This window comes from Bicyclus anynana, chromosome Z (assembly GCF_947172395.1).
Source record: "Bicyclus anynana chromosome Z, ilBicAnyn1.1, whole genome shotgun sequence".
Lineage (NCBI taxonomy): Eukaryota > Metazoa > Arthropoda > Insecta > Lepidoptera > Nymphalidae > Bicyclus > Bicyclus anynana.
In genome coordinates, this window is record NC_069110.1 from 20989734 (window position 1) to 21014475 (window position 24742).

The 24742-nt window shown below is 35.0% G+C and overlaps 1 protein-coding gene and 1 non-coding gene across 2 annotated transcripts in view; one reads left to right on the top strand and one right to left on the bottom strand.

The window, feature by feature from the left end:
* LOC112049728 (carboxyl-terminal PDZ ligand of neuronal nitric oxide synthase protein) overlaps positions 1 to 24742 on the bottom strand; it is a 156153-nt gene that overhangs the window by 88382 nt on the left and 43029 nt on the right. The window contains exon 2 of the mRNA XM_052890616.1: positions 16941 to 17207. Coding sequence (XP_052746576.1) covers positions 16941 to 17159 — 219 coding nt within the window. The 5' untranslated portion in view covers positions 17160 to 17207. The remainder of the gene's footprint in view (positions 1 to 16940; positions 17208 to 24742) is intronic.
* On the top strand, positions 13553 to 13640 carry Trnay-gua (transfer RNA tyrosine (anticodon GUA)). The gene is given in 2 exon segments: positions 13553 to 13589; positions 13605 to 13640. It is a non-coding gene; the product is annotated as a tRNA-Tyr (tRNA).

Genomic DNA, 24742 nt, shown 5'->3' on the forward strand with positions numbered 1-24742 from the left:
AATAATCCTAATACATAATTATGTTAATGTTTGGCCAACAACATCTGTCTGTCTTTGAATCCTGGGCCGGGTTCTGTAATAGTGTTTCTCTCTACCCTATTAATTCTTCGTTGCAGGTTGGTGTTTGGTGGTGCTACCTCAAAGAGCACCAAATTTTATTTAACTTTAGTTACAGCAACTTATTTAAAGAGGTAGGTGAAGATCCAAGTTACAACTTGAATGTGAAACTAGAGACCTTCATATAGGTTTACATACGAGTAAACCGATGGAACACCTAAGTTACTCCTGACCTTAGCAAGCCAATAAAAGTACACTAACAACGTGTTAACTTCGATAATGTTTGCACGTAGAGTGTGTGATTCAGATTAAATCCAGTAATCTGAAGCGACGGCCTAATGTAGTCTGCCTGACACAAATAACACTTAGCTGTTAACAAAATTGCTGCCAAAACTATGATTCAAAATATTTATTTTGAATCATAGTTTTGGCAAATTCTTAATTTAATCTTAATTTAATTCTTGAAAACATTATATTTATAATGTTTTCAAGAATTTCATATCAAGTAGTCACAGACATTCAGTTTCTACTCCATTATTTTTGGTATAGATCTATTACAATTTTATTTTTTGTATAAATGCGCTTACTTGAACGTTTTCTGCACTTCAGCTTACTAGATTTGCAAAGTAAGGTCTGCTCCATATTGAACTCTAGCCAATATTGGTGTTTGATCTTTATTATACTGTAGTCAAATAGATATTTATTTTTATTTTGTTCACGTCCTAATTTTTCAAGTTGATTTTATGGTCACCCTACTTCGGAATCGCGTCATCAATCAGTCAGGATAGCTTTTCTAGTAAATCAAGTCGGACACGCCTTTGTTCTTGTTGCAGTGATGTGTGATAAATGACGACAGCTTTATAGATAACTGCCTCGTCGGTACGAGTAGCCTGTGTGCTTTCAGATTATGTGGGATTGGGTTCGAGTCTGAGCCGTGATAGCCCAGTGGATATAACCTCTGCCTCCGATCCGGGGCATGCACCTCCAACTTTTCCATTGTGTGCATTTCAAGATATTAAATATAACGAGTCTCAAAACGGTGAAGGAAGAAAACCTGCATAATAGAGAATTTTCTCTGCGTATTTGAAGTCTGCAAATCCGCATTTTGCCAGCGTGGTGTACTATTGGCCTAACCCTTCTCATTTTGAGAAGAGACTCAAGCTCAGCCGTAAGCCGAATACGGGGTTGATAATGATGGGTTAGAGACTGGGTCGGACAAAAAAGCTTTGAAAAAGTTGAGTTTGAAATTGTGAGTTGCTAATGTTATGTTAGTGTGTGTGTGTAATGTTAGTAAGTGGTGTTACCATAACATTAGCTACTCACAATACTTACCTTACCTCGGAGAGCAATTTGAACAGTCGGTCCTGATGTTTATCACATCTGCTAGCTATAGTTTTGTGCGGTTTCAAAAACCGCCACTGGCTATCCATAGTTAGTTACCTCAGGCTATCTCAAGACTTTCAGTAGAAGCGTAGCGAGCGAGCGAAGTAGCGAGAAGCAACAAACCTATATGTTGTACTTTTATCACGGAAAAATCCATGGTTCCCACAGGATTTGTAAAACCTGAATTTCACGTGTATGAAGTCGCATATCCTACTAATATTATAAACGCGAAAGTTATGGATGTTTGTTACTTTTAACGCCGCAACTGCTGACCCGATTTGGTTGAAATTTGGAATGGAAATAGATTTTACTCTGGATTAACACATAGGTTACTTTCCATCCCGGTAAAAATCCATGTTTCCCGAGGAATTTGCGAAAAACTAAATTTCACGCGGATGAAGTCGCGGGCGTCCGCTAGTATTAGTATAAATGAATGAATTAACTGTTTCTCATTATCTAAGTGTAAAAGATGCAGGATATAGTCTTAAGTAAAATAAACGCAAAAGGTTAAATACTTTATATTAGTCAATAGTAAGACCCCCTTTACAATGGAGGCTTTCGCGCAACATAGACGGAGCTGAGTATGCGCGGTGGATTTACAAGACAGAGGTTCGATTCCGGGCTGGACCGATTGAGGTTTTCTTAATTGGCCGTGGCTAGTTACCACCCTACCGGCAAAGACGTACCACCAAGCGATTTAGCATTCCGGTACGCAGTCGAGTAGAACAGAATAGAAAGAGGTAGAGGTCATATCCACTGGGCTATTACGGCTGTTCACATAACCTTATTACCTATATTTAGCTCAGGATTCTGACCATATAAAATAAATGAATAACAAGAAATTCCATCCGTTTATGGATGTCTTCATTGTAGACGTGATTTCATCTGATCGGATTTATTTGTTATTATAAACTCTAGCACACACCCGCGGCTCCGTTGCGCCAATTTTTTTTACCATTTTGCGGGAAATGTGAATTTTCCGCAGATAAAAAGTATGTGTTAATCCACGGTATACTTGTAATCTATCTCTATTCTAAACTTCTACCAAATCGGTTTAGCAGTTGTTGCGTGGTAACAAACATATAAAACGAACTGTCACCTTTATATTATTAGTATGATACTGGCATAAGAAGAAGTCTTAATAATCATCATTAATGTATTTTAAGTGACTACAGCAGAAGCATAAAACTTGTTATTTATGTTGTCGAGATAATATCAAAAAAATACCTATACCTGTCTAATGAGAAAAAAGTGATCCTTACTAGACTGCTGTAACGGTTCTCTACAGGGCCAAGTCTCCCACCTTAAAGGATTAGACATTTTTTTTTCTCTTTATTTGGTCTACCAACAGACATACAAATAATACAATTATTAAACATAAATGCAAGGAGCAGAAAGATAAAATGCAAATCTATTTATAGGTAGACATGAAACCTTAGAAGAAGAAGAAATAATTCGTCATCAACCCATATTCGGCTCACTGCTGAACTCGAGTCTCCTCTCATAATGAGAGGGGTTAGGCTAATAGTCCACCACGCTGGCCCAATGCGGATTAGCAGACTTCACACACGCAGAGATTTAAGATAATTCTCTGGTATGCAGGTTTCCTCACGATGTTTTTCTTCACCGTTTGAGACACGTGATATTTAATTTCTTAGAATAAGAATTAAATGAAATACCTAATTTAATATTAGGAATGTTATTCAATATTTATCACTGGACTGTACTGGAGAAGCGTCGTGGAATTCCGATCGACATTCAAAACTCAAATACCAGCTCGGGTGTTTACCGTCGGAATTTGGCCGGTTACCGCAGTTATAACGAATCTATAGGTCAGCACTGCGTCTATACGGTGCTCTATAAGTACTAACTATTATGGCTGCTGGGAGGCTGCGGTCGTGGCTAGTTACCACCCTACCGCAAAAACATACCGCCAAGCGATTTAGCGTTACGGTACGATGCCATGTACAAAACGAAAGGAGTGTGGATTTTCATCCTCCTTCTACCAAGTCAGATCTGACGAGATTGTAGTCAAGGGCTGGCTAGATTGTAGCAAGGCTGTAGTAACTTGCAAAGAATTAAAAAAAAAAACTACCGTTTAATTTTGTTATTCTAACGCTTGTTAACCTTTTATCGTATCGTAGTACTTCGTGGTATGTATGAAGTGTAGTCGTTGTGTAATTCCCTCTTTGGCCCAGTGGCTAAGCTATGGCACTGATCACGAAGTCCTAGGTTCAAGGTCGGTCTTGCTAGAGCAAGACCGACCTTGAACCTAGGACTTAGCGCTATGTAAGCGTATGTATAGCGCTATGTAAGCGTCGCACAGACGTAATGCACACGAGTTCTTTCATCACAGTTAGTTTTAAAGCAAACTATAAAAACAAGTACATGTTACGAGCGAGTTGTCCAATTTCTCTTGATAGACGGTTCAAGGACGACAACATCAAATGTTAACTACAACACAACTCCCTCGGGATGGCTGAAAGGTTTCATAATCCTTTGATGGGGTGCGTAAGGCGGAACGCTAACATTGAGGACGAATTTACTAAAATAATATATCTTATAAATATTTTTATTATAGATTACTGTGTATAATTTTTAGGGTTCCAGACCTCAAAAGGAAAAAAAAGAACCCTTTATAATCACTTCATTGTCCGTCTGTCTGTCTGTCTGTCAATACCTTTTTTCCCAGGAGCTCGAGGAGATATCAAGCTGAAATTCATAGCAAATACTCAGATCTACTGTCCCTTAGAGCTGTGAGTCAATCAAACCTCTAAACGAACACAATCAAAGATGTAGCCGTTTATGCTGCATTTTCGCACACGCGAAATAATCAAAACCTACAGGGTACCAATTTCTCGTAAACAGAATCTTGGAAATTGGTACAAAGCAACTTCTTATAGCAAAAATATAGAAAAAAATGCAAAAAGCATTAATACAAACAGCAATTTAAGCCGCATGTTTTAAAACTCTCGCAAGGAAACAAAACTGTTTCGAGAGCATGCTCATCAAATTAATTAACCAAAAAAAATAAATCAGTGAAAACACGCAGGTATATAACCACCAAGCAATGCTCATTTATTAACTTATCGCCATTTAATCGGGATGTGTTGCTGAATGTATCTGTAGGTATAATCTAAATGCGTTAGTTATATTTCTTATTGTTGGTTTTGGTTATTATCAAACATTGCATTATTATACAAGTGATAGAGTATTACTGAAAGGATGAGGACCTTTGTCTTAAATTTATGCTCCTCCAGAATTATCATTTAGCAATAAAAAAACCATAGTATGTACGGAACCCTTAGTGCGCGAGGCCAATTCGACTTGGCCGGTTATTTTTTAAGCTTTGACTATATATTTTCTTACATAACAATAGAAGACCCCTAAATATCACCTACGCGTTCTTTTACTATATAGTATGACACAAATTGAAGAATAACATGACAATTTACAGCTGTATATCATTTGGCTGCACACTTTACTGTATAAATATTTGTCTCCCACTTGTTCAGAAGTTATATAAGAAATGATACTGTCGTTTTTTTCTCTTTTCTGTCCTTTAGAGAAGTATTAGAGTAGCTACAGGTACAACAGATTATATATAGATGAAGCTCTAGATTGAGAATGCAAAAAATGAGTAAAATAAAAGAGAAATTTCTATAAAATTGTAGATTGTTATACAAGGGGCTAAAAAGACCCATTATATACGAGGTATTTTTAGCTAAATAAAAACCGAGTTACACTCTGCTTTTCACTACGATTGTGAGAAAATAAAATAGTTTAGTACAATATTCAATGAATTATTATTATTGAAAATTAAATGTACAAAGTCTACAATTTTGGATATTAAGGGAGATGCTTTTACTCGGTAACATAATTTTCGACTACTGTGAAGATAAATAATGAGTATGTGAGGTAAACGTGGGAAATAATAGTTTAAAAAACTCCTTTCGTAAGTGAATCCATTTTTAATCTACGAGTAGTGAAAACGTGAATAAGGAGCTTTTACTGTAATAATCAATATTCAGATATGGCAAATAGCCATATCTTCTAAGTATGACCAATATTTGAAACTGTACTAGGAGTGGGTACCACAATACCCCAGCGGCCGGGGATCGAACCCGCAACTCTCGCTGATGATTCCGGCCCCTTTGGTGTGGAGTGTATTTGTTATAAATATTTAATTTATTATTCTTTTCAATTAATTTAATTATTTATTTGTATATAAATATGTATTTGTTGTTGACTGAATAAAAGTATAATGATTTAAGCTTATTACGTGAATGGAGGGTATAAAAGTACTCATAAACAAATCTTCAAAGAAACTTAAATGTACACGCGTAAAACATTTATTCTTAAAATAAATCGTAATACCCTTGGTAATTCCCTAACGTGTGATCACTCAAACAGGCCTTTATCGGAAAGCCTCCCTCTCAAACTAAAAGAGGGAAAACATTGAATAAATGGAGCTTCAATTTACTGCTAATTTACTTTATTTGTGAGCGAGGAAACGTAATACAAGATCTTAACTAACTTTTTTTAGTAACAGTTGAAAGGATAAGCAAAGCACCTAAAGGTAAGAGGAAACCCATAGAGTAATACATCACAAGACACGTAAAGAACCCTTGTAGCAAGGTGCCACTCTATGTCCATCAGCCTGAGGCTTAAGGCAAAATCAAAGTGAAAGTCAAAGTTCGTTTATTTGAATTAGGCTTAGTTAGAAGCACTTTTGAATAGTCAAGTTATGTCTTAAGTTAATGGTGATAATTAAAGGCGAAAACTTAAAACTAAAGCTACGAGGTTTCCAAACGCACCAAGCCGCACTTAACCGTAGGTTTTAAGCCTCATGTGTTATTGACAGGCAACCATGCTTCACAGGATATAACAGCAATGTTACTTGACGGCAAGACAAGCATGATACTAGTACATTTATGTACGAGTTATATTACAAATGATCTCTACTATGCCTCCTTGATCTCCGTGGCGCAGTGGTATGCGCGGTGGGCTTACAAGTTGGATGTCCTGGGTTCAATCCCCGGCTGGGCCTATTGTGGTTTTCTGAATTGGTCCCAGGTTGGCTGGTGGGAGGCTACGGTCGTGGCTAGTTACCACCCTACCGGTGGCACAAGACGTACGCCTATGCTATTTAGATTTTCATCCAACTTCTAACAAGTTAACCCGCTTTCATCTTAAAATGCATCGTCACTTACCATCAGGTGAGATTGTAGTCAAGGACTAACTTGTACAGAATAAAAACAAATTCAGATGTCGTCTCAATAAATAATATTCTCTACTTATTGAACGAATAGCCGTGCAGTAGAACAAGAGCCTGCCACAGCTAGACATCCTCATTAAATGAATACTAAAAGTTTGCAAGCCCACGCTCCTACTATAAGTATATATACAGTAGGCATTTATGGAGTTTAGACTTGGCTTTGAAAGGTTTCAAGGGTCTAGATACCGTATTGTCTAAGTAGATACCTATAACCAAAGTTTTTATAATAGAGATAATGTGACTAGCAAGTCAAAACTGAGACGAACAAAAGCAGCTAATTGTCGTGATTTCATTGAGTCGCAAAGTAAACTATGAAAGTTATATAAATAAATATAAATATAAATAATACCTAAATATTGTAAACAATTCCGAGTTCTGTGTTCAGGAATTGTAAAAACGGTATATACATAAATATATAATGTAATTAAACTTAAATTGTGCATGTGTGCGCTCAGTGGAGTAACTAAATTCGGATCACTTTTTTCGTAGATTTTTTAGGCACGTAACATGTCTATAGCATAAAATTCCGTTGCCTATAACCCAATTTTTTTTCTAAATTTTCTAAATGATATCATGAGGAATTGTATCTCTAATCGCCAAACCCTTTGTGGCGATCCTTTGCTAGAGATCCTGAATTCCGAAAAAAATAAAAATACGCTTTATACATACATGGATAGTCGAGGATCTGGATCCTTGAAATCTTAAAACTTCATAATTGGCTGCTGTATTAATCTGTGCAGGAGCGAGTGCTGCCAAACTCTCAATGTAAGTATATCAAAAGAAGTATGTCTGGCTACGGCAAGTTCCCGGTCAATACAGTGAATCAACGGAATGTATTCATTCGATTCCCTTTCATAAATGTATACAAACATATATTTTTGTAACCTTTACATTTTTCCGATCGCTTTGATGTTCAGCGTCGCGCTTAGTTGTGTTTATCTATATAAATAGCCTCCGCGCCCCGCTCCGGGAACAAAAAGCAATCCTGTCCACTGTATTCCGGGGGAGATATATAAAAGAGTACCTAGTAACTGGATTTTCTTCATTTGTCATCATTTTCTCTCATTTATTTATTTGTCCTTTTTTATTTAATTTTTGACAATCTATATACATATAAAATTGAATCAATATATATCTTGGTCACGCTATCACACGTGAACGACTGGACCGATTTCACATTTTTTTTATGTGTTTGTTATTGTCAGGAAAACGTTTTTATGACACAAAAAAATTACGTAGGGTTAGGGTAGGGGTGTAGGGGAAGAGTAAGATTAGGGTAGAGGTAGTTGAAATTTTACATCGAGTTTCACGCGGACGAAGTCACGGGCGTCCGCTAGTTTTAATATAAAAATATAATACAAAACACTATTAAAAATTTATGGAAAAAATAAGCCTTCTCGCTGTGGGACATTTGAGTACCCAAGCAACCGGCGGTCAGGGCTCCAGTGTGAGGAGCCTCCTCACAATATGCGCCGTCTCAAGAATCTGTCTGTCATCATTATCATTATCAGAATATTTTAAGGTTTTGAATTGATAGTAGCTCAACTTTAAAAGAAACATTTTAGGGTCGAACCCACAGGTCTAATGATGTACAGACTCCTAACACAGCTCTTCGATTAATTGGAAGGAAACAGGAATGTTAATCATATAAAATTATAATTCACAATCTTTTGACTACTGAAATTAAAATAAACCGAAATGATACAAACTCTTAACTAATCACAAAATAAATTTATGAACATTGAATTTACAACAAAAATATTAAAAATACAATTAACACTCAAATAAAAACTCAAAAATAATGAATTAGTTTCGATTGCAAACGGCGTTATGCGGAACGGATCGATTGAGTTGCGTAACGATTTCTTGAACTACCTTTGAAATGAAAATACCACTGTACACAATATAGTTTCTGAATATTACCTTGATAACTTCACATACCTGTAATAATATTAAAGGCACTTTGCAGCACTCAATTCGTAATGGATGTCGTGTCCCTAGGTCGCACTGCCGACTGATCCACTAATTTAAAGTATCTGACCGGGTCAGCTACTGTGTTATAAAGTAAACATATTTCAGCTCTTCAACTTCAGCAATCTTCTTAAGACTTATAATGTGACAAAGCACAAATGTGATTTTGCACTCCGATTGTTAAGCCTGAACGCACATTAGAATGTAAAAGATGACGTAATATGTATTGGCAAAGGGAGACGGTAAAGGTAAGAAGATTCCTCGTAAGTCGTATCTCTACATGCAAAGGGGCCGGTGTTCAATTTCCAATTTAGTTGATATACTCGCTGGCATAGATGTAATAAAAAGTCCAGATACCGTCTCCCGAAAAACTAAGAATTGTACGCACCCTAATTCTGCCAGGTTGCATATAAGTGGGTCCTCGCGGACATTTGGAATTGAAATAGATTTTACTCTGGATTAAGAATTAGGCTATTTTTCATCTCGGAAAAATCCATGGTTCCCTCGGGATTTGTGAAAAAATTAATTCCCCAGGGATGAAGTACCGGGCGTCCGGTAGTGTACACTTAAAGACAGACCGACCGACATTAATTTCCTATATCTGGTGGCGCCAATAAGGTGCTTCAGTTGTTTGACAGTGTGATACCGTCTGCCTATTTTATAAGTCTATGATCGCAGGTAACGGAGTACTCGCTAGATCCTTGCTTTATATGTGAATCGAAACCAATTTCCTTGTAGCGGGTGAACTAGCACCGTGAATAAGTTCCCGAGTTCGATTTTCGGTAGCTGACTTTGTATTATAAGACTGGGCTGGGAATAGTAATTCGTATGTATTCTCTCTACTGAAACCGTAATATAATAAATATAAAACATATTTTAATTACAATTCATCCGGAACTTTTTTTAATGTTTTTACTTTCTTAAATCTTTTACTTTATAAAAATTTGCAATGTCAATATTTCGGATAATAAAAGGCTTCTAAAAGTATTTTTATTTTTCCCGAAATACTAAAAAATACCAGAATTATGTGCGGACGAAGTCGCGTGCAGATGCGATTTATTTCTATAAAAAGCAAGCTGCACTGAAAAGTGAGATCAATCAAGGGTTAGGTACCATGTCAAATGTCTTCTCATAAAGCAATATCCGATAATAGGACAGCTTCGTAAAGTGGGTCTTATTAGCATACCTACCAAACTTTACCGATAATATTAAAAATATTATTCTAATAGTATTTGACCCAATATATATGTTTACTAATACGTATAAATATTAGTAAACATTCGAGCTGAAAAGTAAATTATTTAAGCTATTATTAAGCAATTATTTGTTATTAATTGTCACAATAGCTTAAAAACGAGTCAAAGTAGTAAATACAACAAATGAGTTGATCTCTAGAAACAGTAAACCTAGTTTGAACAATGAATGAATATATATCAACACAGAGTAAGCATAGCTTGAAAAATAAATATGTTTATATCAACACAGAGTAAGCATAGTTTGAAAAATTAATGTGTTTATACCAACACAGTAAACATAGTTTGAAAAATAAATGATTTTATATCAACATAGAGTAAGCATAGTTTGAAAAATAAATATGTTTATATCAACACAGAGTAAGCATAGTTTGAACTATGAATGAATTTATATCAACACAGAGTAAACAATGTTTGAAAATTAAATGTGTTTATATCAACACAGAGTAAGTATACTTTGAAAAATAAATGTGATAATATCATAACACAGTAAGCATAGTTTGAAAAATAAATGATTTTATATCAACATAGAGTAAGCATAGTTTGAAAAATAAATATGTTTATATCAACACAGAGTAAGCATAGTTTGAACTATGAATGAATTTATATCAACACAGAGTAAACAATGTTTGAAAATTAAATGTGTTTATATCAACACAGAGTAAGTATACTTTGAAAAATAAATGTGATAATATCATAACACAGTAAGCATAGTTTGAAAAATAAATGTGTTTATATCAACACAGAGTAAGCATAGTTTGAACAATAATTGAGTTTACCTTTACGTATAGACTACCTTGAAAAATGAACAAAGTTTTAGAATATCTTGTCTAAAATCCCAATTACTTTTTTATGTTCGACCCAATAAACGTGTTGTAAATAATATAATATGAAAACATTATGCCAGCAGGTTGTTTGCGTTTATGTGCCATAAATACCATATTGATAAACTTTATGGTAGCTTCTTATTTTTATTAAGGACGTAATAATCCTTCACGACCACTTTCAGCATGTGTTTAAGATTGGATTATCGGTTTGTCGAGGAGTGCCCTCCTGAGAGTCTCATATCCAATAGCTGCAACATCAGTCTCGTCAGCTGCAGGAGATCATTATGTTATTTGCCTATCAAAATTAAATCTGCAAAGACAGTACATACTGATAAACACTTTTTTGTCTTTTTTTAGAATTTAATTTAATAATAACTTAATTACAATAATTTTACACTTTTTATCGTATATCAGTGCGGGAGGCTTTTCAAAAATCTGCGTTAGATTTGAACCTTGAACATAAGGCAAGCCCGTGATTTAGTTTAAGTTTTTAATGTAACGTAAGTGGTTAGTCTGTACGCCATAGAAGTAGGTGCGAGAGAATTACCAGCAAAGTTGGATACAGGTTCTAATACAGAACTTGCTACAGTTCTATATTAGAACGGGTATCCAAAGTTGCTCTAATATGATCTTACCAAATGCTAGGCAGGGAGAACAACACGAGCAAAGGAGTGTTGTTACTCGATTGTCAAGAAATACGTTGATATAGAAGTTTGATTTTATTATAGTTTAAAGGTATTATAAATTATAAATTATTTGATATGAATTGAATGGAATAATGTATACATTTCGCAATTTTTCCATGGTACTATGGTACTATGGTACTAGACGTTGCTTCGTACCAAATTACAAGATTCTAAGTTCACAGGAAGTAGCCTGTAGATTTTGATTTTCTCGCGAGTCTCGGAAATTTGCATCATAGACGACTGTATCTTTTGTTAGCGTTGGCTTGGAAGTTCGATGTTTTCACTCTAAAAATAAAAACAATAAATTAGAAGCAAAAAAAGCTCTTTTTAATAAATCTTTTATTTTAATGCTATAAAAAGAAAACAATGTTTTTTTTCTTTCAAAATTTTACCTATCACCTATAACTTACACTAGTATACTATTATAATGTAATATATACAATTTATATGATTTTTCAAAAAGGTTTTTGCTTTTTATTAATTTTTTAAGTTATTTTTCGCTGAATCTGTTCATATTCTCAAGTTACTCTTAAGCCCTTTCGTTTGATACCCATATTGTAGAAATTCATTACAAATAATTATTCCGCCATCTTGAGTAGTCCGCCATATTGGATTTAGAATGACATCACATAACATATCGTGCTTTGTCATCAAAATTTAACGTGTATACAAAGTTTTAGCTCAATCGGTTGAAGATATCTACTTCAAAATTGAGTTCAAAGAATCTACTGTAACATACTTACATACATTGCAAGTTAAATAAAAGCTTTTATTAAATTTCATCTAAAAATCTAGTGAATGTAAGGAACCAGCTGACTCGCCTTCCATTCTATTTTTAAATGATAAATTTAAAGCTAATATTTAATCAACCTCTTTTTAAAATTATGAATATAAAAGTGACGAAATGGACACAAAACTTACAGATAATAAAAAACCTGATCTTGAAACAGTACCTACAGAAACAGCATCGTTCCAGTGTTAACAAAGTTTATGATAGGACGCTATGCTATCACTCCCTAAGAATTTTCAACGCACGCCAGCTCTGGCATGTTGATCAAATTTCCCGCTAGATGGCGACTATAGTAAAATTGGCGATAGCATAACTGGTTAAGGCTTTGAATTTCGTTTGAGAGGTCAGAGGTTCGATCCCAGGTTACCTTTAACTTTGTCGAAGCGTGTTGTAAACAATTAGTTAGAGTGTTTCACTATAACTTCCATAATTGCTTAACATACTTGATGAAGTCTGAGATTTCTTCATAATATTCGACTATTATTACCACCATTAGATTAAATTTAATTATGACATTAATCTGACATTTCAAAATTACTTGTTAACTAAGCCTAATTGAAATAAATAAATTTTGAATTAATAATAAATATTTCTCTCAAAGTGTGTGAAGCAAACTGACCTATCCTATCCTAATCAACATATTTTACCGGCTAACTACAGGGCCAAACTTATAGGAGAGAGGTAATGAGGCTTAGATCCACCATACAATTTAAATAATGTACCTTTATTTTTAATATATAAAAATGAATTGCTGTTCGTTAGTCTCGCTAAAACTCGAGAACGGCTGAAAGGATTTATCTTATCTTGGTCTTGAAATGTTTGTGGAGGTATAGGGAAGGTTTAAAAGGTGAGAAAAATTAGAATAATTGCGGGAAAACCATAAAACAAGCCTTTTCTATTTCCCATACAAATGTTTAAGATTAGGTAGGGTAGGTAGGTAAAGCGAAGCTTGACCGGGTCCGCTAGTTTTTAATATTTATTTCAATTAGACTTACGTACGGGTACGGGTACGGTACGGGTACAGGTCCATCGTGTGGCAGAAAAAAGACTCCGAGCAGAACCCGGTACTTGGAGGTACTTGTTACCCGGGTGTACGGTTAAGGAGCTCTTTTAAAACTAGTTAACAATCTCTTTCTCCGCTCGTATTGTCCTGCCCAGACAGTGATCATATTAAAGCAGCTTTGCATACGCGTTCTAGAACCTACAGCAGTTAAAGATGTTTTTTAATCACGTAATTTCAAAGTTATTAGCATTTCAAAGGTCGGAAAAGTGGATATAGATCCTAAAATTTCCTCGGTTCGCATGTACCTTCGATAGCTCAGTTGGTAGAGCGGTGGACTGTAGTGTTAATATGTGGTCATCCATAGGTCGCTGGTTCAAATCCGGCTCGAAGGACTCTTTTTATCATTTTCTGTAAAAGTTTTTTTTTTATTTTTTCATAAATGACTAAACTTTTTTATCCTTAACTACGGGATACATGCGACTCCATCCGCGAAAATTGTAAAATATCATTCCCTTTATAGACAACATGTAAAGTGTAACTTTACATTACTATTAGCTTTAAAGCACAATTATTATAATTATAATTAAGTAGCCCCGTTTATTCGTCCCGACGAACCCTGAATAACGACATTTTCCATTATCTACTTGTATTATATCTACAGTCTACACCTGCCCCTAAAATCGCTCTATCTATTGTTAAAAACTGCATTAAAATCCGTTGCGTTAACTAAAAACTATTATAAAGATTATTAATATATTTATTATTTATTTATAAATAATAAATGAAAGTTATTTATGTTGTACCCCTGTTTTACGCGACTTAAATAATTAAAACATCACCTATCTGCCAGTAAACGTCCATCATAATTGGTCCAGTTGTATCAGAGATTAGCCGGAACAAATGAATGTAGACAGAATGACAAAAAAAATCTTTTAGTTCGATCACACCGACATAGGTGTAGGCTGTAGGTGCGAAACACGAGTAGGAAACCTACTGCGTGCAAACAGCCAATCATAAAACTTGAGCTATCATTACATGAGAGGTAGAGGGTAGGTGGATGTCGACAAATTGGCTCGTTTGTACTCGTAGAGTATATACACTGCGGGACATTCTACGCTTGTTATACGCTAACGATTTTCTATCTATAAATATATCTTCTATCTTTATTTTTCAAAAATGTCTTTTATGGTTTCAAATGATTATTATTTTTTATTGGAACGCCATCTCTACGAGTTTCGAAATAGATATTATTATTTATTTATTTAAACGTTATTTTCTTACTTTTACAATGCTTAGTAGGTATATAAATTTTATGCAACACACCATTAAAAACTCAGTAGTTAGTATTCAAGCAACTTCCTCACAATGCCTGATGGGATATTATTTCTTTAGAGATATTTCATAAATAAAGATAATTGGAGTGTCTGTTTGTGATTTTAAGATAACTGTTTTTCAAGTACCTACTTATAATTATTTTACACGTCATTAGAAGGCAAACGATCTTTTTTGAATTTATTGTCTGTCCCTTTGTTTGTCCGGGCTGTTCTCTGGAATAGCGACGATTTTAATAAGAGTTTTATTCGAAGATAAAGAAATTGGCGCGGGATTTGCGAAAAACAGAATTTCACGGATAACATCGCGGGTTTTTGCTATCTTTTGTCTATACCAATGTTATAAAAAGGAAAAATTTGTTTGTTTGTTGATTTGCAACAACTCTGAAACTACTGAACCCATTTAAAAAAATCATTCACTATTGAGAAGCTACACTATCCCCGAGGACTATGCGGGCGAAGCCGCGCGGCATCTGCTAGACTACATTAAAGTTCGCGATGACATAAATAAATCTACTTTTAAGGATGGCCTACTACTATTGGAGAAAGTTTACCCCGATTTTTTCGCGATCAAAATCGCGGTCGTCCACTAGTTACGAATATAAAAATAATTCGAAATTCAATTTGAGGGTATATCTGTGCGTAACGGGATAGATACGAAGCCTGGTTTTATTACATAAAGAGCCCAAAATTGGACGTACTGTCTGTTCTGTTCCATGCACAATGGTCCAGTCACAAAGAGGCCATTCATACTCTACAATAACGCCCATCGCTAAGCGTTTCCTTGCTCTGATTATAAATCGTAGAACGAGAGCCAAACATACCTCATTTTCTGAAAGCTGAAAGTTTGTCATCTCATGCTTCTACCATAGATACATACAGTACCCAATTATGGTGTTTGAACCTGGTCGCTTTGAGAGGGTTTCAACAGTCCAGAAGGATCTGGACTTAATTGAGGACAATTGTCCATATGTAAAACGCATTTTTTTATTATTTTCAATGGGATATGATGATGAATCATATCTCCTGTTTCATGTCTCCATATCAATTGTTTAGACGTACTTCTGAAAGTTACAGTTTTTAGGGTTCAAAATAAAAAGGTAAAAACGGAGACATTCGTTATCCGTCTGTCTGTCTGTCAAGAACCTTTTTCCCAGGAGCGCGTGGAAGTATCAAGCTGAAATCCGTATCACATACTCGGACTACTGTCCCTTAAAGCTGTGAAAAATCAAAATTCTATTTAACTTTAAAAATAATATAGAATTTTTCTATCTAATTTAATAATCATTTTAAACTTTTCCATTTTCCTCATAAACGCGTAGAGGAGTTCTTCAAGGATTTTTTTTTAAATTTGAGATTGAGTCAAAATACTGGAGCTCTATTTCGGGGTTTTGTTTTTAGGTTACAAAAACTGCAATTTTGGCTTTCAGAAATTAAAAAAAAATATGTTTCTTTAAATTCTGTTCCGCGACGAATGAACTTTTATTACTTTGTTCAGAGTTGTATACGAAGCGTTTGTATTTTTCCTTCCATTCTAACGAATTATGGCAGGTTCATTTATCCTCATCAGGAGTACGACTCTATAATATCACTACACTTTTTACTCTTGGTAATTGAATTCTATGAAGAATCTTCACAAAGGAACCGATTAGGTATATAAATTTATTTTCTCAACCTTTATAACGAGCGATCTCAGTCGAGTCCTTTTATGGCTAAGATTAAGTACCTACTACCTTTGTAAATGTAATTTCCTCACTTTGAAAGTCATGAAACGTTTGTCTTGCGGATATAATTTGAAAATTGATGGGTTTTGATACAAACTTTCATCCATTTTTTACTTGGATAGCATAACTGCATACTAAGACATAGGACAAGGACTGTAGATTATCTTAGTGTTGATATAATTGTTACGATTCCAGAAGGTTTTATTTATAGTTTATGGATAGGTCATCGTTGTGAGACCAATCATTATTATTCGAAGAAAGAAAAAAATAAAGAAGACATTCAGTATCAAAAGGTATCACTCTAGAGCCTTAACACCGGTTCTTTGTGCGCTCAAATGTCCTGCAACGGGAAACCTGAATTTTTAGTAGTGGTTCGTATTATTATATTATATTTTATAAATATTCATCATTACATTCGGCTCACTGCTGAGCTCGAGTCTCCTCTCAGAATGAAACCATGCCCAACGCACATTGGCAGACTTCACACACGCAGAGGATCAAGAAAATTCTCTGGTATGCCGATTTCCTCACGATGTTTTCATTCACCGTTTGAGACGTAGTAGTGGTTTATATTATTATATTGTATTTTATGAACATAATACATGAATTAATGAATGAGAAAAAAAAAGATACATACCTTAGCACGAAACGTGATGCCGTATTCGAACGCCCCGTCCGCGTGGAGCGGGATCCGAGCGTCGTAGTCGTCGTGAGTCACCAGGCTGTAATGCTTAGTGGACGTCATCTTGCGCCCCCACTTCAGTATTTTCATAGGAATACGTCTCCACGCCTTAGGCTTCAGGATGATGCGGTAGTGACGCACCTGATGGACCTTTCCCACCTTTCTTTTAAACATTGGTGCACATTGTACGCACACTTGGACACACGACCCGGTTTCTGGCACCTGTGAGAGAAATAAAGAAATGTGAGGGTTCTGCAACATTGATGAGTTCCTTAATGATAAAGATGCTTGGAGGCCGTTGGATCAGCTTCCACCTTCACACAGGAAGTAAAACTATAAGAAATGTAAACAGTAATTGTTATCAATTGTAAATTATAATACTGTATGACTTTTTCAAAAGAGCAACTGTTGAGTTTCTTGCCGGTATCTTCTCAGCAGAACCTGCCTTCCGAACCGGTGGTAGAATCTTTACAAATAGTCAACTGACGTGTCAAAAGTGCTTGTAAACTGAGCCGAGCTGATATATAGGCAAACGTTCCATTTATGTAACGTCTACACTTACCATCAGGTGAGCGCGTGATTTTTTTTATTTTATTTATAGTTTAAGTTATACACGACTGCGCCTGTAGCTCCGAAAGTAATAATTGCAGGTACACAATATTGCTCTACTATTATACTTCAACAAAATTGCTTAGCATCTCAACGTCGTTATCGTTAACAACCCATATACGGCTCAATGTTGAGCACAAGTCTGCTAATCCGCATTCTTCACACACGTAGAGAACTAAGAAAATTCTCAGGTATGCAGGTTTCCTCACGATGTTTGACACGATGTTACGAGGTGCATGCATGTGACCGGATTCGAACCTACGCCCGCCGAATCGAAGGCAAAGGTCATATCCACTGGGTTATATAAAAACATAAAAAAGTCATCCACTTTAAACCGTGACACAATATATTATGTTGTGTCACGGTTTAAAGTGGATGACTTTAAGCAATGGATAATGTTAAAGAAATCGTAGCCTCCTTTCTTAATCTGATTACTCTGAAGTGAATAATATTCCGCCAGGCCTTGTTAAAACTTTTAACAGAGTGTAATCCAATCAATTTCCCTGTAACTTAGCAGGGTTGACAAGATATTGTTGTTGGAGAATCTATATATAACCATAACTAGCGGACGCCCTTGGAATCGTCCTCTGCGTAATCCTCGTCTGCGTGGAATTTAGTTTTTTACAAATCCCTGGGGAACCATGGATTTTTCCGAGATAAAAAGTAGCCTATGTGTTAATCCATCCATTACAATATATCTCAATACCAAATTTCAGCTAATTCGGTTTAGTATTCGAGGCGTGAAAGAATAACAAACATTCATATCATCAAAATCATCAGTTTTTGCAAATCTCGGAAAACCATGGATAAAAAGTAGTCTATGTGTTAATCTAGAGTAAGTATTCCAAATTTCAGCCGCTTCAGTAGTAGCGGTGTTAAAGAGTAATAAACATCCAAACAAACATCCTAACATCCATACAAACTTTCGCGTTTATAATATTAGTAGGATTTTATAAAACTTGTGGACTCCCCGTGGCTACACTCGTGTTCTTCCCCGATCTCGTGAAAATACGGGATAGAATAAAGCATATTGTGGTAAACTCTATTATTATTATCTTTAATAAAGCAAAGTGCTCCGCCGCGTCCGTCTATCTATTCGCGATAAAGTGAGAACTACAGAATACCGTTTTCAACAATAGATAAATAAGTTTATAAAGAAAGTTTCGTTATATTATTTGTCATCTTCCACTTCCACATCTTCTTGGTATTTATCCTCTTCTGTTTGTTAATAATGTTCTGATTGTTCCTAAATATTGTATTATGCAATAATAACCAGTGCACAGTAAAACCAACTGTGGTTTGTGTTGTACTATGGTTAGGCTTAATTTAAATGTGTTGTTTGTTGAATAATAAATAAATAAAAAATAAAAAAAATAAAAGATCACGATTGGTTCGCTTGTTCTTTGCACCGAAAATTTCCTCTCCTGATTCACATTTTGCTTTAGGGATTTCTCCGCTCCCGAAGACAGGCTTTTGTTCTCAAATGACATTCAAAGAGGCAATCAAAATATTGAGTTTGTGCGCGAACTCGAAACATCGTTTTATATTAGCTTTGTTAACGTTTTATTTATTTTATTTTTAGGTCACAACTTTCCCAAGATTAAAACTGAGGCTTATTATCTTTACCGGTGTAGTGTAAGAGAAAAGCTCCGTTGAAAAACCTCGTCTTGAACTCGTCCATCCAATGAAACTACTACAACGGCCACATACGAGTAGGTACATATATCTGGAAAGTACTTTTCAGAACTAGAGACATATTAATCAACAATTTGTTGGGTAGGTATATAATATATGTGAAAGTAAGTCTGGCTGTCTGTTGTGTTTACTGTATTGTCTGCCTGTTTTCAAGACTAAACAGCTGAACCAATCAAAATGAAACTTTGTATAGCAATAAATAGGAACTTGGAGCAAAATATAAGCTACTTTTTGTTTCTAAAATATTTTTTATATTTAACCTAAAAAATAATAAAAATATAAAATAAATAATAATTAATCTACTACGAGTATTTTGCAATAATCAGATTGTCCCATCATTTAAATATGAAACCCTACACATATCACCTAATTATCTAAAACTAATCATACTAATTATGATTCCACTTGCGTTTGATCCATTAATTATATTGTATTATATACCTTGTATATTGTTTGTTTAAGGTATATCAACACATAGACCCACTTTATGTTGAGTTTCCTAAATAATTAACGTTGAAATGTGGATTAAGATCGTTAAGTTCACAGTTCGGCACTTTGACACTTAAGAGCCGAGAATCGTGTGACCGTCTCCTCGAGTTCGGTAATTGGCCAAAATGGATGGTTCTCCGTTAAAGACTCATTTACATAAGGTCCGGTTTATATGGCACTAGCGCGCGCACTTATAATCTTCTAAATGTGTTGTACACTAGCTGACGCCATTTTACCCGTGTGGTTCCCGTTCCCGTAGGACCAGGGGTATAATATATAGCCTATAGCCTTCCTCAATAAATGAGCTATCTAACACTGACAGAGATTTTCAAATCGGACCCGTATGATTATTAGATTAGCGCGATCAAGCCAACAAACAAACTCTTCAACATTATAATATTAGTAAAAATGAAAGCGAAAGGCCACTCATCACGAAATATCGAAAACTGTTTGACGTACGAAGTACGTATTTTATATTTAGTAGATCTCTGCATAGAACGGATTTTGAGACAGGGCCGGATTAATGAGGTCCAAGGGCGGGCGAAGTTGCAAGCGTAATAGTACAGAAGCAAATCGTAACAATTTTCAACAAGCTTTTATTAAAATAAGCGTAAATGAGTGATCATAGTAAGTGCCATTACTTTATCATCATCATCAGCCTCATCTCATATAAGAGAGGGAATCTGGAGCTTAGACCCACCATGCAGCTGCCACGGGTTAGCAAGATACCAAACATCGAAACAGAATAGCATATACGAACAAAAGTGGAAAAATAAAGATCATAAAAAAAAGAGAGTTTGTAGTGTTACAATTCTGATGAAACGAGGACCTCAAAGGCTCAAACAACGTCAATTAAAATCTATAAAACCAATTTAAATTCGAAAGTAATACTTAAAAAAATTGTTTTAATAATATAATTTTTATGTAAAATTTTGGTCTTCAGCCAGACCCTAAGACAAAAGCTTACGGTTTGCCACCTTTTACTTTACCATCATAGTATTAGGTTTTAACTTCGCGACAACTCCCACTCTTAAACAAAATCAAATATTCATATTCCGATACTTGCAATATTCCTGAATAATTGTGTATGCTATGTGGCGCAATGTTGTGTCAGTGAATAGAAAATATTGAATACAAAATTATCACAACAAGTCACTGATCAAAGCTAAAATTGGAACTGACCGTGAACGCTGTTTATTACGTGCATTGTTTTCCGAACGGGGATGAAACTATGGGTGAAATTAACTTTGCGTGGGAACAATGTCTCCCTGATTTTGTATTTCATGGTCAACAGAATTGATAACCGAAATAGTTGCTCTCGGAATTTCATAGAAATAATAGTTTTTGATGAGGCTGAATAATGCATACCGTAAATCTTTATTTGCATTCTATTTACTGTCACTTGTTACTGAATATGACGCTATATTTGATTCCATAGTGGGCGGATTTCAGAGAACTGATGATAACCAAATCAGTGGATACCGTTTGGTGTTGCAGTTGCGTCATATATCTCATCTACATAACCAATTCACACCACTCCGTAGCTAAATGAAGGGTGACCTTTGTTTGAAAGCCTTTGTTATTACTGGCTTTAAATAGACCTGATACAGATATTTTTAATATTCACGTTTTTAAATAATATATTTCAATATGGTGTCTTTTACTGGTACAGTGAGATCTGATGTAGATAAGATGATGAAGAAGAAGAAAGATTTTTATGTCACACAAACCAAATTAAGTATTACAAACAAAAGAAAAGTATAATAAAAATATATGCGAGCAACACAATCAACCTCTTATAACAGGAACAGAATAAAGTTTTGTACTATTTATATTAATTCAATTAACGGTTCAACTTACTTTTGTACTATAATTTTTAAGTTTAATGGTTAAAGGATTGTCAATTATCTCAAAGATAATGAATGCAAAAAACTTTTCGAAAACAATAACATCCAATCAGTCCCTAGTAAGCAATCAAGCAATTTTTGTAAAAGTACCTCCAAGTTTTTGTTTGATTAAAGAAAGTTCCGAACGGGCCCGCCGAGAGACTGACAATCCTGACTGAGGTTTAAATAAGAATAAACTTTTGTAATTACAAACGATTCGCTGAAACGTCGTTACTTCGCTATCTAGCTCGTGTTTACTTTTTATTATCCACGATCGTGGATCCGTCTTATCCAATTCATATTCAGGCGATTGAGACAACTCGCGTTAACAGAGTTGGCGGTTAGGATCTAATCTAAGAGGTGGCAGGAAAATACCTACAGTAATGAAAAGGCGGTAAAAATTAAAAGGCACCACGCCACGTTTTAACTTTTAATTTTCACCGCAGTTTTCTTTGAATGATGATGATGAAATTGAAAGATAGATATAATATATGTATGTATATATAGATCATCTGTTGGTCATCAACTGCTGGACATTTTGTCTTCCTGTTCTTCATCAAATAATATCCTCTTGTCGCGCAATTGATGTAAATCTTCTAGTATAACACGTAACGTAACCTTAAAGTAAATACAACCCTGACGATGAGCAAGCGTGGGCAGCATATCTAGCGAGCCCAGCGGAGGTAACTTTTTCTATGCAATCTATACCTACTTATATAATAAAACTGAAGAGTTTGTTTGTTTGAACGCGCTAATCTCAGGAACTAATTTCGATTCGATTTAAAAATTATTTCAGTGTTAGATAGCCCATTTATCGAGGCAGGCTAAAGGTTATATACTGTCCCCGTATTTCTACGGTAACGCGGGTATCAGCTATTTTATAAATAAATAATAATAATTATTATTAATTATAAATTAATTAATAGTAGATTATGAGTATGGAACGTGCATAAATTAGCATTAAAGCTCTCGTGTCGCTGTTATATAACTCACTTCGTTCGTTTTATAAAATGCACTCGTGCTTTATTGACAGAGCGCCCACTTGTACAAAAACGAAATCGCTTCCCACCGTTTAGACGCTAAGTTTTTTTTAGCTTCACAAATAACAATTTTAGCGCAGTTTTTATCATTCTGCTAAAGCGATTCTAAAGAAAACTTTGACGAAGGTTCGTCAAGTAACAAATGCCTCGCAGTAAGTTGCCAGATATGTGCCGGCGCTAACTCTTTTGGTAGCCGATTGAACCCGTTATTTAGGCTGTCACCAACACCCCGACTCGAGCAAAAATATGCCTTTAATTACGGCCAAATGAGTCCCAGCCATTTGGTCGTAATTAAAGAACGACCTTTGGCTTAGAGGTGTTAACGTTCTTGGGTTTTTATCAGCTATACTAATATCATTAAGGCGCATATATTTGTCTAACTTTATGTGTTCATGTGTGCGTTTTAATATAAACTAGCTGACGCCCGCGTCGTCGTTCGCGAGAATCGGTGTAAACTTTCATTATACGTTTATAATTAAATAATATTATATTTGAAGGATTGTATAACTGTTGCAAATTATTCTTAAGAGATAGATTTATTTATTTATTTATTTAATATTCAAGCAATAATACACATATTACATTACGCAATATAATAATAATTATGCATTACATTTTATTATATAATGTGGATGGATGGATACCCAGTTTGAGCGTAGCCTTTTGTCGAGTGAGTGATAGGGAGACCGATTTTATTTTTTGTTTTCTTTATCATTCACGTAGTCATTTACCGCGTAGTAGCACTATTCGACCACAAAGTCCCCTTTTTTTTTAAAGCAATATCTTTCCCCTCATTACGTATATGGTGTGGAAGGTTATTGTAAATTTTTATTTACATTGCGTATGGGCCGGAGCTGTGGAGTATTAATTTTGAAGAAGGGTAAATGAGTTTATTTTCGTTTTTTTTCGCGGAAACGCCGGTGGTTTATAAGTGTTTTCGATTTTTTTGTAAAAATGAAAATTTTGTCTTACAAATTTACATATTTCAAAAATATAAATGCAGGGCAGGGTCAATATTTTTAGTTGTTTGAAATACGGTAGGCAAAGCTTTTTTACCAAAGCTACAACTTTTCTTGATTTTTTCCGACTATTCCAACAACTAATTTATCATCACATTTAAATCGATTCACATAAAATATTAACAAAAATATAGGTACCTTTCTATAAATCAATCTATCTATTGGTGAAAATCGCGTGAAAATCTGTAAAGCAAGCAAGTCTTTGAATTTATCACTAACAGACAGGCGCGACTTTGTTTTATAATATGTCATTCAACCCATATTCGACTCACTGCTGAGCTCGAGTCTCCTCTCAAAATGAGAGGGGTTAAAGAACAATAGCTAAAATAATATACCTAACAGAATTGAAAACGTAAAGCTTGCCTGCTTTTACACTGCAACTGTGTGGTAGTCAGATAATTATAAACAATTAATTAATGTTATATGAATACCCTCATCAATTATTTAGTTGTCTAATTTGTCATATGAAAGCTTATTTTATGATTAATATAAATGTATTGAGTTGCCTTCGATCTAGTTCATGGTTTCCTAGATTTTGTATGAAAAAAATAAATAAATGTGATTGGTCACAGTTTAACAGGGCAACCTATTTGCAATTTAATTTATTTCTCATCACTAATGAACTACAGATGAGAATATATGTTCCTTATGCCGGAGCTCGTACTATATTAGGTGAGAATTTGTAATGCCGGATCGGGGACCAATAGTGATCGTTGGGATCATAAGCCCATCAACCCACATAGAAGTACAGTGGTAGCTCTTAGCTGCATATCCTCTTTTTATAAGCAAAATAAACTGCTTCTTTGATCCAGTGGTTATCGTCTCGAGGTCCTGGATCGACAATTATAACAAAAGGCTCTCCGACAAATTGTAGCAATAATGTTTATTTATGAAATACTGGAAACTTTTAACGAGCCAAGCTAACCGTTAATTTGATTTCGGAATTCAATAGAATCTGTTCCGAGGAATTGTTCTGAATATACCTGAGTACCCTGAGTACTCCTCTGAATCAGCTGAAA